The sequence below is a fragment of the Seriola dumerili genome, unplaced genomic scaffold (assembly GCF_002260705.1).
Source record: "Seriola dumerili isolate Sdu_G_001 unplaced genomic scaffold, Sdu_1.0 BDQW01000044.1, whole genome shotgun sequence".
In the NCBI taxonomy this organism is placed as follows: Eukaryota; Metazoa; Chordata; class Actinopteri; order Carangiformes; family Carangidae; genus Seriola; species Seriola dumerili.
This window is the reverse complement of record NW_019174299.1, coordinates 299,604-311,955: the sequence shown is the minus strand read 5'-3', so window position 1 is coordinate 311,955 and position 12,352 is coordinate 299,604. Positions and strand designations below refer to the sequence as shown.

Genomic DNA, 12,352 nt, shown 5'->3' with positions numbered 1-12,352 from the left:
TCCTCCTCCTCCTCCTCCTCCTCCTCCCCCTCCCCCATGTGAGACTCGGTGGGAGCTTGTGAAGTGGGTCGTAAGCGGGGAACAAGGTTGTTGCGTCCGTGCTGCTTTGGTCGATCGGCGCTGGCATCGGGAGCGACGCAGCGTGCGGCTCCAAATAGAATCTGCTTTGGCTTTTATGAGGCTATGCACCAAGCAGGAGACTTCCTGGAACTGTCAGTGCAGCTCTTACGCTCCACAAGACAAATTTCTGGGGACAAACTGAAAGGCAAGCCCAGCATCATCCATTCTCAAATTTTTGTTCAACCTACAAACCAACCACTTAACACCAAAAAACACATCACCTATGTTTCCTTATTGGTCATTTGTTACTTTATTAATAAGGATAATTTATAGTTTGTTTTTGGTAAGCTATTAAAAATTGCAAAAAAAAAAAAAAACATGTACTAGAAATTTATTCTTCTCACTAAATGATCCTGCAACGCCCTGTGGTGATGGGTCCCTTCGCTTTACCCAGCCTGTTTATTTCCCAGCATACACAAACGTTCCTGTGTGTTGTATTATGTCAGAGGTTTGCAGCTTCAATGGGTGATATTGTAGTCGTAAATGATGTACGTACATTAACCAATGGTCTTGTCCTGAGGCTTGGACATGGTCAGCTCAGTTTGTGTTTGCTTCCCAAAGATTGGCTTGTTGGCACACTCCCCACTCAAGAACAGAGAACCTTGTGTGTGTGTGTGTGTGTGTGTGAGTGTGTGAACGCTTGTGAGTTCATGGGAGCATGGCTGCCAACACCAGGCCATTTACTGTAGACTATCAGTGTGCAGGGTATGTCCTCAGTCACCCCCATGTGGGCTGCAACCAGCCAGTGTTGTAACCCTAAGCTGGACAAAGCTTCAGCACAGTGCTGCTCTGTTCTCAGAGATCAGGCCAGTCGAGCTCATTTGCTCACATACCTGTACATTTCTACAGAAATGCACACAGACACCATATCTTTGCCTTACTCTACCTGTGACGGCCTTTTATTGATCACGATCATTCCATAACCAGCTATTTGTAAGTTTTTCTCACTACATAGCCAGTGTTAGCATTAACAGCTGTTTACTTACCAGTCTAGAAGTCGTCACTTTCCAATAGTGACTTTACTGTAGCCTCCAATCTCAGGCGTATTATAACCTCTGGACACGTTTGGTGGCAGAGAAAACTTACAAATAGCCCCTTAAAGGAAAAATGCTTGAACATAAAACAGCCATTGTTTATGTCCATTAATAATCTGAGTCCATTATGTCTGTGAATTTTGAATCTTCTCATGGATAATTGCACAAATGTGGGCAATGCAATGCTATATATATTTGTTACAGTGGAAGAAAAAAGAAAGTCAATAGTTCTCTTATTCAACTAATGTCAGGTTAGTGAGATTCAGAGCATGGATGTCTTTTTAGACTCAGTCACAGTCACATAGGAAGAAATACTCTACAACAGAAACAAACATGCTACTTTCAATACCAGAATGCAGTGCAGCTACAACACAAGTTGCGTTCAAGACTCTCGCTTTGGTGTTCTTGGAAATATTTGCCATTTGACTTACTTTCACAATTGCTTCAAATCTCACCTACACATTCAACTCGCAGTACTCACATCCACTCTCTGGAGGTTAGTGAAGACATTCTTGGAAATGTAGTTTTCATCGGGTTCTTAATGCATTAGACATCAAAGGTTCTGCATATTTCTGATTTTGCTAAAAATTCCCCTTGACGGAGGGACTGTCACAAGGAGCTAACTTTACAAAATTGTCAGCGCTGAAACCAGTTCTCATTAGGATGGGAAAACAAGAAAAGGCATGCGCACACACACACACACACACACACACACACACACACACACACACACACACACACACACACACACACACACACACATTATGAGAGTCCACTTCCTGTCTCCTGCTAACAGGAGTGTGAAACTTCATTAGCTTCCTCCTCAGTGCTGCAGGGCTGGTCCATCTGCTTCTCTTCAGCCTGTGGGATGATGTTTAGGGCTCGAACTACATCGCACTGTAATGGTCAGACGCAAAAGTCAAATCAATCAGTCTTTGTTTCTTTGTCACACCCATCGGTGCAAATATCCAGAATCAACTATAAATGCCAAGTATGGTGACTTTACTTTTCTCAGTAGTTCTCAATGTACTTACATATGTGCAGAGAACATATACATATACAAACATATATAAACAAACTCAGACATACAGCTTTTATATACAAACAAGAGCTTGAAATCAATCTATATACAAGAGTGGTACTCTGTACTGCGTGTACAGGATTGTGGTACAAGTAGTGCAAGAGAGTGAAAATGTTGGAATGAATATTGTATGAATAGGAAGTTACTCTACATACTGAAGTGGTTTTATATGCATGTACTGAGACTATATGTACAGTTTATAATGTTAGTTGTATTATATTATTGCAATAAGATAAGATAAGATTTGTCCTGCAGTGGGGACATTTGCTATATACAGTATATAAGGTGACAGGTAAGAGTAGAAAAGGAAAAACAGGCCCAAACCAAAAACATTTAAGGCCTAATTCCTTTTGTGTGAGCCCATAGAGTCAAAAGCTAATACTAAATAGTCTGCTTACAATTGAGCATTTCTCATGAATGTTATCTAGCTTTCTCTTGTACTTACATACAAGGCAAACGAAATCTCAACCACACTGTTTACATGCCCAGTTAATTGGAAAGAATCCACTTCCTCTGATTATGATCTTACCCCAATTAAAGTAATCAGATAAAGACATTTACATGACAGCTTTGTTGCCTTAATTGGGCTGAGGCTGAACTGTGAATGTGTCTGTAAACACGGCAGCTAAGAGCTGAGCCCAAATCCAGCAAGATGAGCCCTGGCTGTTGAGGGGGGATCAGAGCTGTTCGGTTATAGCCAAACAATGTGCCAAGAGAAATACCTCTCATTAATTTATATGACATGCTTCCCTCTTTGTATTTTTCTTTGCTTCTTATCTTAACTGTACAGTGAGAGTCCCCAGGGTTTGGCTGGGCCTCTGCTCCAGGCTTTTACAGGTGTGACTCTGGTGCGACGCTGAGATGCAAACTCACTTCATGCACTTCTTTTGTCTTCTAGATGATCCAGACCAGCAGAACACTGATCGAGTCGGCTGATGTGGTCTACTCCAAGCTCACCCAAGCACAACGGGCAGGTAAGCTGCATTATGGGATGAGCAGAATCCTCTGCCGCAACATCCTCGTCCATCGACACTGCAGAACATGTCGCTCACAACTGGATGCATAATCCAAGATGAAACTTGTGACGATTTCATGACATCGCCTTGAGATTATTCCTTTTTTTCAAATGTAGAGTCTCTCCTTGTATAAGAAAATAAGCCACAGCACCATGAAGCAAAGCAGGAATAAGCCAGATCTGTCTGCTACTGTAAAAAAAGACGACTCACAATTTAAGGACTAAATCTGTGTCAGACACAAATGAAATTACCTCTGGCATATTTCTTGAATTCGTTGAAGAATAATAAGATCATAAAAGCAACATAAGAGGAGGTTAACGTTTTCATCTCTTTCTCTTTTAAGATCCAAATGAATCGTGTACTGTGAGAACGTGGTGCATCTGCAGCCTTTTAAATGTATTGTGTGTCTCATGTCCTCTCGCCTAATAGAATGAGCATAGTGTATCTACTCCTACAGCGCCTCCATCAACATCAACAACAGTGGCTGCTGTTGATAGAACGGGCCCATCATCAGTGAGTCAGCACCGAGTAGTTATCATGTCAGTGGGCAGGTGAAAACAATCAGCCAGCCACATAGACAAAGGGGCTGCAGGAGAGAGGACAAAGAGCATAAACATCTTTTTGACAGAGCGTGGAGTGAGAGGGGGAGGCAGGGAGGGGGTGGCAAAAACGGGAGAGAAAAGGATGGAATTAAAGAAGCATTTCATCAGTACAGCATTTTCAAAAAGAGTGTTCGGTGTAAAAGGTCCGGCATTTTAGGAGAGTTGGTAAAATTGACCATAATAAGATCATTAGGAGAGAAATGTCTTCAAATCAAGAAATCCTGTGGCTTGTCTTCTCTGGCCTCTTTTACATTCAACACTAATTGTTCCTCATTTGCTTTGCTTCTCTACCACACAGCAGTGCCTCAGCTGAAGAGCTCCTCAAACCAGAGCATATACCCTGAATACTGACATCTTCATTTTGCATGTTTGTGCCTCATTCTAAATGCTGAAGGCAACCAAAAGTACAACTGAACTGAAGGAAGTGTGAGACCTACAGATTCAAGCCTATTATAGACCTTATAATAGCTGGTGTAAACATGGAAAGTCATTTGTAGTCCGTGTGCTGTTGTTGTGTGCTTTGTGTGCGATAAACCCAAAGTAGACTGGGAAGGCTCGCTCACTGGCACATGCCAGCCCCATGTCCTGAGGCCGATGAGCCAATTTAAGCCTACTATGCCCAGCTTCGTCCCCTGCTTTCACACAGAGGCAGGCATATGCTTCACTCCCCCCACCCCACCACAACAAGCAAAGCTGATATCTGTGCTGTGCAGTTACCCAGGGATGTAGGTTGAACGCTGGGGCTTCAATCACAGAGCTGTCCCCTGGCTCCAAGTTTCCCCCAGCCCAGAGCTGGAGGCAGCTTCAAAGGCGATGACTGCAGAGTTAAGCACAGCTTAAACCCGCACACAGCCACGCTCACAGCAGTGGCAGTGGCTGGATACTGGAGGGCTGATGCTTAGCTTATTGCTGCTGTCAGGTGAAAAACCTTGTACCTCTAAAATCTAAAAGTCAAACTTTTAGGGACCATAGTAAGAAAACTAGCTTTGTTTTGTGTCTCACAAACATGCTTGTTTAAAGTAAATTAATTTTGAAAACCCAAGGGTTGAAGTATCTTCTGAAGTAGCATGTAATCCTTTCCTTTCCAATTGAAGTGAAAACATGGAAATTCCCAAATTTGAAGTAACCAGTTTTTCACATAAGAGCAGCATTACGTAAGAACGATACAATGAGGCAGAGGGCTAGAGCGACAGCCCTGAGGGGCCTCAGCTGCATGCCAAACATAGCACTTTCCATATCGCCCTCTCCCACTCCCCTGCCCCTGGCACTGACACACATGCCTCGATCCAAGTCGCAGCCATTCTCAAATATACTGTACGCAACTTCCATGCCTGTTCATTCATGCGTCCAGACATTCTGTAGTTTTGACAGTGATAAGCGAGGCAGAAAAAAAAAAAGGAAAGGAAAATATATTGTACAAATAGCAGCTTTCTCTCTGTGGAATATTACAGCAGGCTGCCAGAGAACCAGATGCCCCAACACTGTTTACCAAACTCCAATTACCTAGCTTTTTTTTGTGTAAAAGATCGATGTAATGTGACCTACTGCCTCAAATCAAAAATTGGAAGAATGAAACTACTAAACTTTAAATTAAATTTAACCTTGTAGGCCTAAGGGAATATAAAATCTGAAGTAATATTATCTCAGAATACAGAAGAAAGTAAGTCTAACAGCAGCATTTCATCGCATTATTTAACTACATATTAAGGTTCATGCACAACTGTTTCCTCTCAGAATTGTTATTGTTATTCTGCATTACTTGTTGCTAATGTATAACAGCTCGGTCGACATCAGCACATGGGAGTATGAAAATATAAAATATCATCTGTTTATGCAGAATGCAGAAGCAAATATAGATTTGTATCTGTGCTCACAATGCATGAAAAGCATTTAAGAGAATATCAAGATTAGAGAAATGCTTGATGGGGAAATTATGATGCCTGATGCTGCTTCCACAAATCAACATTTTTAGATCTGCTATAATAATCTCCAGCCCCGCTTTAATAAACAAATTATTTTCCGATATTAATGCAGACACTTCTGTGCCGCTCCTTCGCTCAGCACGCTCTTTGTCCTCTCCATCTGCTTCCTGTCTCATCGGGTCCCTGTTGTCTGTATATCTGCTGCTGCTTTTGCTTGCACACATGCAGAATTCTCCCATAATTGTTCATCAATTTTAACTGTATGGTTTAGTGAAAATGGGAAATTAAATATATGCATATAAGCATGTTATTATAGCATTATATTGTTGTGTTGGTTGTTGCTGGAGAGCTTGAGCTGCTCATTAAGAAAATGCTCTAAAATTTGCTTGAACTTGCCCTTGCCTAATGCTGAACATGTGATAAATAGAGAGGGCGAGAGGGTTGAAGTACGCCACTTCAATCTAATTTTAAAATCGAGGTCAGTTGGTCCAATAAAATGACACAGACTCACCTGTCTCCCTGCACAAACCGTTCTCTCTAAATGGGTTTTCTTCCTTTTTTTTCCTGTCATCTCTGTCTTGTTTATCCCGGTATCTCGCTTCATTATGAGCATTTCTTACCCTCTAGAGAACAGCAAACCCACAGAGGACATTTGGTTGAACTCGTGGCATCCCAGCTGAAACGCAGCATCTTTCTGCTGGCTTGGAAGCCATGGATTTACATCTTTTGATAGACTGACAGGCAGCTGAATGCACCCTTCAGAAGCCGTCTCATTAGCCATATGATTATGTACAAACTGACGATGACAATAGCGCCTGAATACAGACAGAGAATCCGAGCGTGGAGGATTTGCATGGAATTGAAGGTTTTGTCCCTGTGATCGATCTGGAAGGCAAAGGTATAATTTTGGTGTAATGATTGTGTGAGAATCAGGAAAAAGGTGCTATTAGAGGATGGGATGGGGCGGGGTGTGTGTGTGTGTGTGTGTGTGTGTGTGTGTGTGTGTGTGTGTGTGTGTGTGTGTGTGTGTGTGTGTGTGTGTGTGTGTGTGTGTGTGTGTGTGTGTGTGTGTGTGTGTGTGTGTGTGTGTGTGTTTAAGGCCTTTGATTGAATCTGACACTTTTGCCCCAGCCATTAAAAGTGTGCTGTGCTCATCAGCTAAATGCTGTTGTGACAAAGCCATAATCACAATGACGGGCAGGCTGCGATCTGAAAGGAGGGACCCGAACTAACCTCTTACCGCCTATCTTGCCTTTTCGTTTTTTAAGCTGAGCAACGTTAAATGACTGGCATGTTGGCAGATTCATCATTCATACTGCAGGATATTAGAAACGGCGACGGACAGTTTTGCGCCGCTGTGGCTCCTGCATCCCGGCAGCCCCACCTCCGTTTCCTCTTTCCTTCCTGTGTTCAGTTTATGCCCAGTCATTATTGCAGCTAATCAGTTTAATTTGGGTAGTGAAGCTGACGTGTTGATGAGGATGGAGAGGTGCTGGATGATCCCCCCTGGGCACTATTGATGGCTAGGCATCACACACACTGCTAATGGGGGACCAGATAGACAGCTGCACACTCTGGCACCTCCAGATGCTACCACTGTGTGTATACTCTGCACACTGTCTTATGTGTCTGCACGCATATCTAATCTGCTTGTGTGTTAGAGAGCACAACTCCCAATCCTGTCTAGCCTCTGCTGCACTCTGCTTCTGTAACTCTGTGGATTTCTTGAATTGAGCTGTGCAGAGATGGGCCAGAGCTTAATTAAGCCATTTATACAACATCTCTGCGCATCTCTCAGCATCTCCGTGTGTTCAGCATCCAGTTCTGTGAAGCGTTCGGATGTCTTGTTTGAAAATGGCTCTGCATGCAGCCATGTTAAAACAAGGATCAGGAACAGGTGCAACCGCGCTGTATGGGTTTAGAAGCCGCTGTCTCCCTGCAAGCCTGCCTGTACTTATTTATTGATGTCTCCCTCCATGCAAAGACTTGCTCTGCGGCTGACCGTTGTGTTGGTATGTTTTGAGACCACTCTGTTCCATTACCATGGAAATCCAAGGGATAAAAGCATCTCCCTCCCGTTGTCTTCCTGGGCTTTGTACAGTCATTGTTTTCCGGTCTCATCAGCAGCTGGAAAATCCCAATCTCTATTTGCAGATCTGACTGTGTTGCCCTCTCACCCCGTTTTCCCATCTTTGTTTTTCATCATTTCTTTTCTTCAGATCCTGTTTGGAGATTCTGTTTGATTTTATTGTTTACGTACCCTTTTGTCTCCGTCTGTCTTGGCCTGTAACTGTCTCTTTTTCTGTGCACATGTACTTGCTGCTGCAGCACTCATTACAAAGGCAGAGACCCTCTGCTCCATGCAGACTGTAAGCCTTCACCGAGGCTTTTGTCTGCATACTGTATGTGTGTGTGTTTACTCTGAAGAGACATGTTGTTGTCCCCTCAGTCCTCGTGACTCTAATTTCTCTCTCTCTCTCTCGCTCTATCTGTCTGTCTGTTTTCACTAGAGAATCAAAGCATAGGATCCTGACTCATCAGTGTGCTATGGGGGCCACATTCTGTTTATTAACTCAAATTTCACACAGTTTAAGTGACAGTAAGGAACAGCAACCGTGCGGCTGTTGGGGGAAGGAAATGCTTAATAATTGGGAAATTAAATGCTTGAAGAGGCTGTATTGCGACAAGCCGCCTCCAGCTAATTTCATCTCTTATTCAGCTCCGCGCCTTTCTCACTCCCCAAGTCCTGCGATCGCAAACTGCCTTGGCTCAGCTCTGCACCAGCAGCAGCCCATTAACTACACCAGATTACAAGATCAAATCAGCCGTAAACCCTGTTAACACAACTTTCAGGCTCAGAAACAGATATTCTGCAATGGCTCTACATCATCATTTATATGGAAATTAGTGAACAACAGGGGCCTTGACACTGATGTGCACTGGAGGCCAGAGTTGGTATTTTCTGTATTTACCACCAGACCTCTTGATCGCTTCTAAGTGTTCTGCAGATTACTTGGGAAAACGTGTTCATGCAGTGCGTGTCAAACATACAGTCATATTGAAGTCAAGTCTCTGGAGTTCATTTGTGTGCATCAGCAGCTCACTGGTTTAAAGAAAAGTACTAAGAAGTACTTTTTGTTACCTTTTTTCTGCATAAATATTTGCGGACATCAGGTATACACTCTAAGAGCAGCACATAGGTTTTGTGTAATGGGAGACAGTTTAACTGCCTCGCTAAACATGGCAATTCTTTACAGGACAAAAAAGTGGAGCATTGAATTTTAAACCAAGCTGTGTTTCCAGTAAATGTCGCTCAGTGTTATTTAGCTATTACATTAGGATCTAAAGGTCCAAAAAAAACAAGCAAGACAGTCTGCCACTGGGCTGAGGGAATTCTCCTTCTCCCCAGTGAAAATCAATTTCATCAAAGACTTCTCTTGACAGCAACTGAGGTGCAGTAGACTCAGTTTATTAGATACCTCTTCTATACCTAACAGAGGAAAGTTGTCAGGAAGTGTGAGGTGCACCTGAAAATCTGTCAGATGATCAGGGCGACAACATCTCACCAGAGAGAGTTGGTGTCACGCTGTGGCATGAATTGACCCCTCTTGGTGCAAATGAAAGGGGGCGTCAGTTTTCACTTTATTAGGAACACCTAGACAAAACTAATGCAGTCTAATACAACATAGATCCTGCAATAAATCCTGTTCAGCCTTCAGTGTTTTAGAGGGGCAGTGATTCAGCCGTGCTGTTGAACTGCGTTGCATTAGACAGAGAGGTGTTTCCTTTATTCAGTCTCATTGATTTAACCTTGGTAGTCAAAATAACAGAAAACACCTGTCAGTATAACCAAATACAACTCAACATCGACACAAACTGCAGCCTCCGAAATGACCATAAAGTTGAATCAGCACCTCTCCGAAACAGTTTCAACCATCATGAATGGAGGATTTTTTGCAGGACTGCTGTACTAGACTGCATTAGTGTTAGCTAGGTGTACCTAATAAACTGCCAGCTGAGTGTGTCTGCCTGTTGGTTAGTGAAAATAGCTGAGGACTAAAGAATGAATGACTTGTGATGATGGGCTTTTCGTGAATTATAGCGTATTATGTTTTGTCAATGTCTCTGCAGTGAATCAAAGCTGGAGTGGTGTAAGGTCAGTTGTCAGGGACAGACTGACAAGCAGGCAGATACTTACAGCTTTAGGAGGAGTTTGTTCTTAAAGCCCAGAGGATTAGTAATGGTCGGCCTGGTATAAATGAAGCTGGACCAACTGATAGACTAATTAGAGGTTAGCCTGCATTCATTACCTCATTTTCCCTGTGATTAGTAATGCAGCACACTGAATAGTGAGCTGCTACTGTGGCCATTGAGGTGCACCTGAGGAGTTAGCTGGGCACCTTTTTGTTCTGCAGGTGTTCTGCAGAGAAAAGGTGACAATTGAAGCAAATGATTGCATTATTACAAGGAGGTTCTGTTTTCTGCTTTGTCTGTTATTAGCAGGACAGATTAGATGACTGATTTAACGGAAGGAACAAGTCATGGATTTGGATCTAGTTTTAACATTATGAAATAGTAAAAATATTCTTGCTCTTTTACTATTTAACTACTGTAGTTAATGTACTAGAGGTAAAATGTGACATTTTTCATGATTAACTGCAATTACTTGTGTTTCATGTCCCTACATCTTAGATTTTATACAATAACAAATGCAGAGGATTGATTGGAATGACCTCTGTTTGACTTCTGTTTTACTTAAAACAAGAACAGCAACTCTTTACAAGATCATATAAATTCCTAAATCCTTTAATAAGATTTAAGTGGAGTGATTTTCCTTATGCTTCTGTGTCCTTCAAGATATTTGTACTGGTTTAAAAACATTCCCTGCTCTTAAGTGTTCACAAATAATAGCCCAATTTTGGAAGACAGGATGTGACTTTATAAAAAAAATAATAAAAAAAAATTTTCCTTTACAGTTGTTTTTGGCTTTAGTAATATATGCTTAATATTGTATGTTTTTCTTCTAATTTACATGTGTGTCTCTGTCCAGGTCTGGACTTCCATGAGGACCTGCACCGCATTGGAGCAAAGGAGGGTCTGAAAGGCCGCAAGCTTCAGAAAGCCATGGAGAGCTACGCGTGGAACATCACTGTGCTCAAGGTGAGATGAGCTGAACTCCACCTCGCAAGTGGTCTTCAACACAACAAAGACCCACATAATTGCCCTATACCTTCAGGAACCTGATTGATGCCAACATGTAAGATTATATTACAGACTGTACTCAGCTGTATGAGTAATCCCAGACCCTGTTGCTGAGATTAAACTACATGGTGTCCTGGGGGTAATTGTATTTGCCTCCTCCCCTAATCCCCAAAATCTCTTAATTAATTACTGTTGCTTCCAAGTACCATTTTATTTAATCGCCCATGTAACTATATTGACGAGATATGATAGGATTGTTGACACTTGCTTGTAGACGCATGTAAGATGCTCTGTTATTCCTCGTAAGGACACAACTGGGTCCTTTGGACATGCCTTGAAGAAGATGCTGAGCAAGGTGCATTCTGGTCTCTGGGAGATTAGGTTGCCTAATGCCCTCATCTCTCTGCTTCCATGAACGCTAGTATTAACACCAGCGCTGATAAAACACCACATGCTGCTTGGGCTGTGCACTGCACACTGGGCCTGTTTGGATAAGTAAGAACAGCGCAGCCGGGATATTTTTATCTCATCTCATCACCTTGAAATAATTTAGTATTGAGTGAAGAAGCTCCCCTTGCTGAGCTTTTTGCTGGAGTGTCATTTTAGGTAGATGTTTGATCGCTTGATTCATCTTTGTCTTTTCATGTCAGCCCTGTCAAACAGGAAATACCTCAACGTAGTTACTGCTGATAACAATTATTTCTGTTATTATCCTCTCATGTTTTGATGAACTGATTAAATGTTGAGTCTCTAATGTAAAACAGAGTCCTGGGTGCCATCATTTGCTACCTTTTCTGTCTAACTGTTCAAAGTGTTTACTGATACCAAACGGCAAATAATCAAAGCAGCAAATGCTCAAATTCTTCGGGAAGCTGAAAATTACAAATACCTGGCAGCATTGGTTTATAAATGAATTAAATGCTTAAAAAATTACTAAAACTTTATTTTTAAAATTTTTTGACATATTGATTAATTTTCAGCACTAACAAGCCCTTGTCTTCTTGTTTTTCTTGAACTGAAATCAGAGTTGCAGTGTGTGCAGCAGCCAGATTTATCTTCATTAAGACTCATTGCACTCAATAAAATTGGGAAACTTATGTGCTTAAGTAGCATAACAGGTGGGCACCCAAACCTAATCCACCCCCACCCCAACCCCCTCTATACCCATCCCTACACCTCCCATCCCTGCCTTGTCTCTCCACACACTTCTCTCTTTCATCTTTTCCTCGTCCTCTCTCATATGTTTTCTATGAGAAACATTTCAACATGAGGGCATCTTGGCATGCACATAGCTCCTCCTCCTCCTCCTCCTCCTCCATTCTTCAGTTGTAATCTGTGCCTCATACTGAACATTTGGTGAGAGCCTGGTGTCTGT

The 12,352-nt window shown here is 42.3% G+C and overlaps 1 protein-coding gene across 4 annotated transcripts in view; it reads left to right on the top strand.

Annotated features, from left to right (window-relative positions):
- LOC111217568 (inactive phospholipase C-like protein 2) overlaps positions 1-12,352 on the top strand; it is a 78,178-nt gene that overhangs the window by 61,182 nt on the left and 4,644 nt on the right. For 3 of the 4 annotated variants that reach the window (XR_002664959.1, XR_002664958.1, XM_022739502.1), the window contains exons 4-5: positions 3,134-3,209; positions 10,826-10,935. Coding sequence is in view for 1 of the 4 variants with exons in the window: in XM_022739502.1 (XP_022595223.1) it covers positions 3,134-3,209; positions 10,826-10,935 (186 nt within the window). In the remaining 3 variants the exon portion in view is untranslated. Of the gene's footprint in view, positions 1-3,133; positions 3,210-10,825; positions 10,936-12,352 lie in introns of those variants that run through there. The other variant, XR_002664960.1, reaches the window with a different exon arrangement.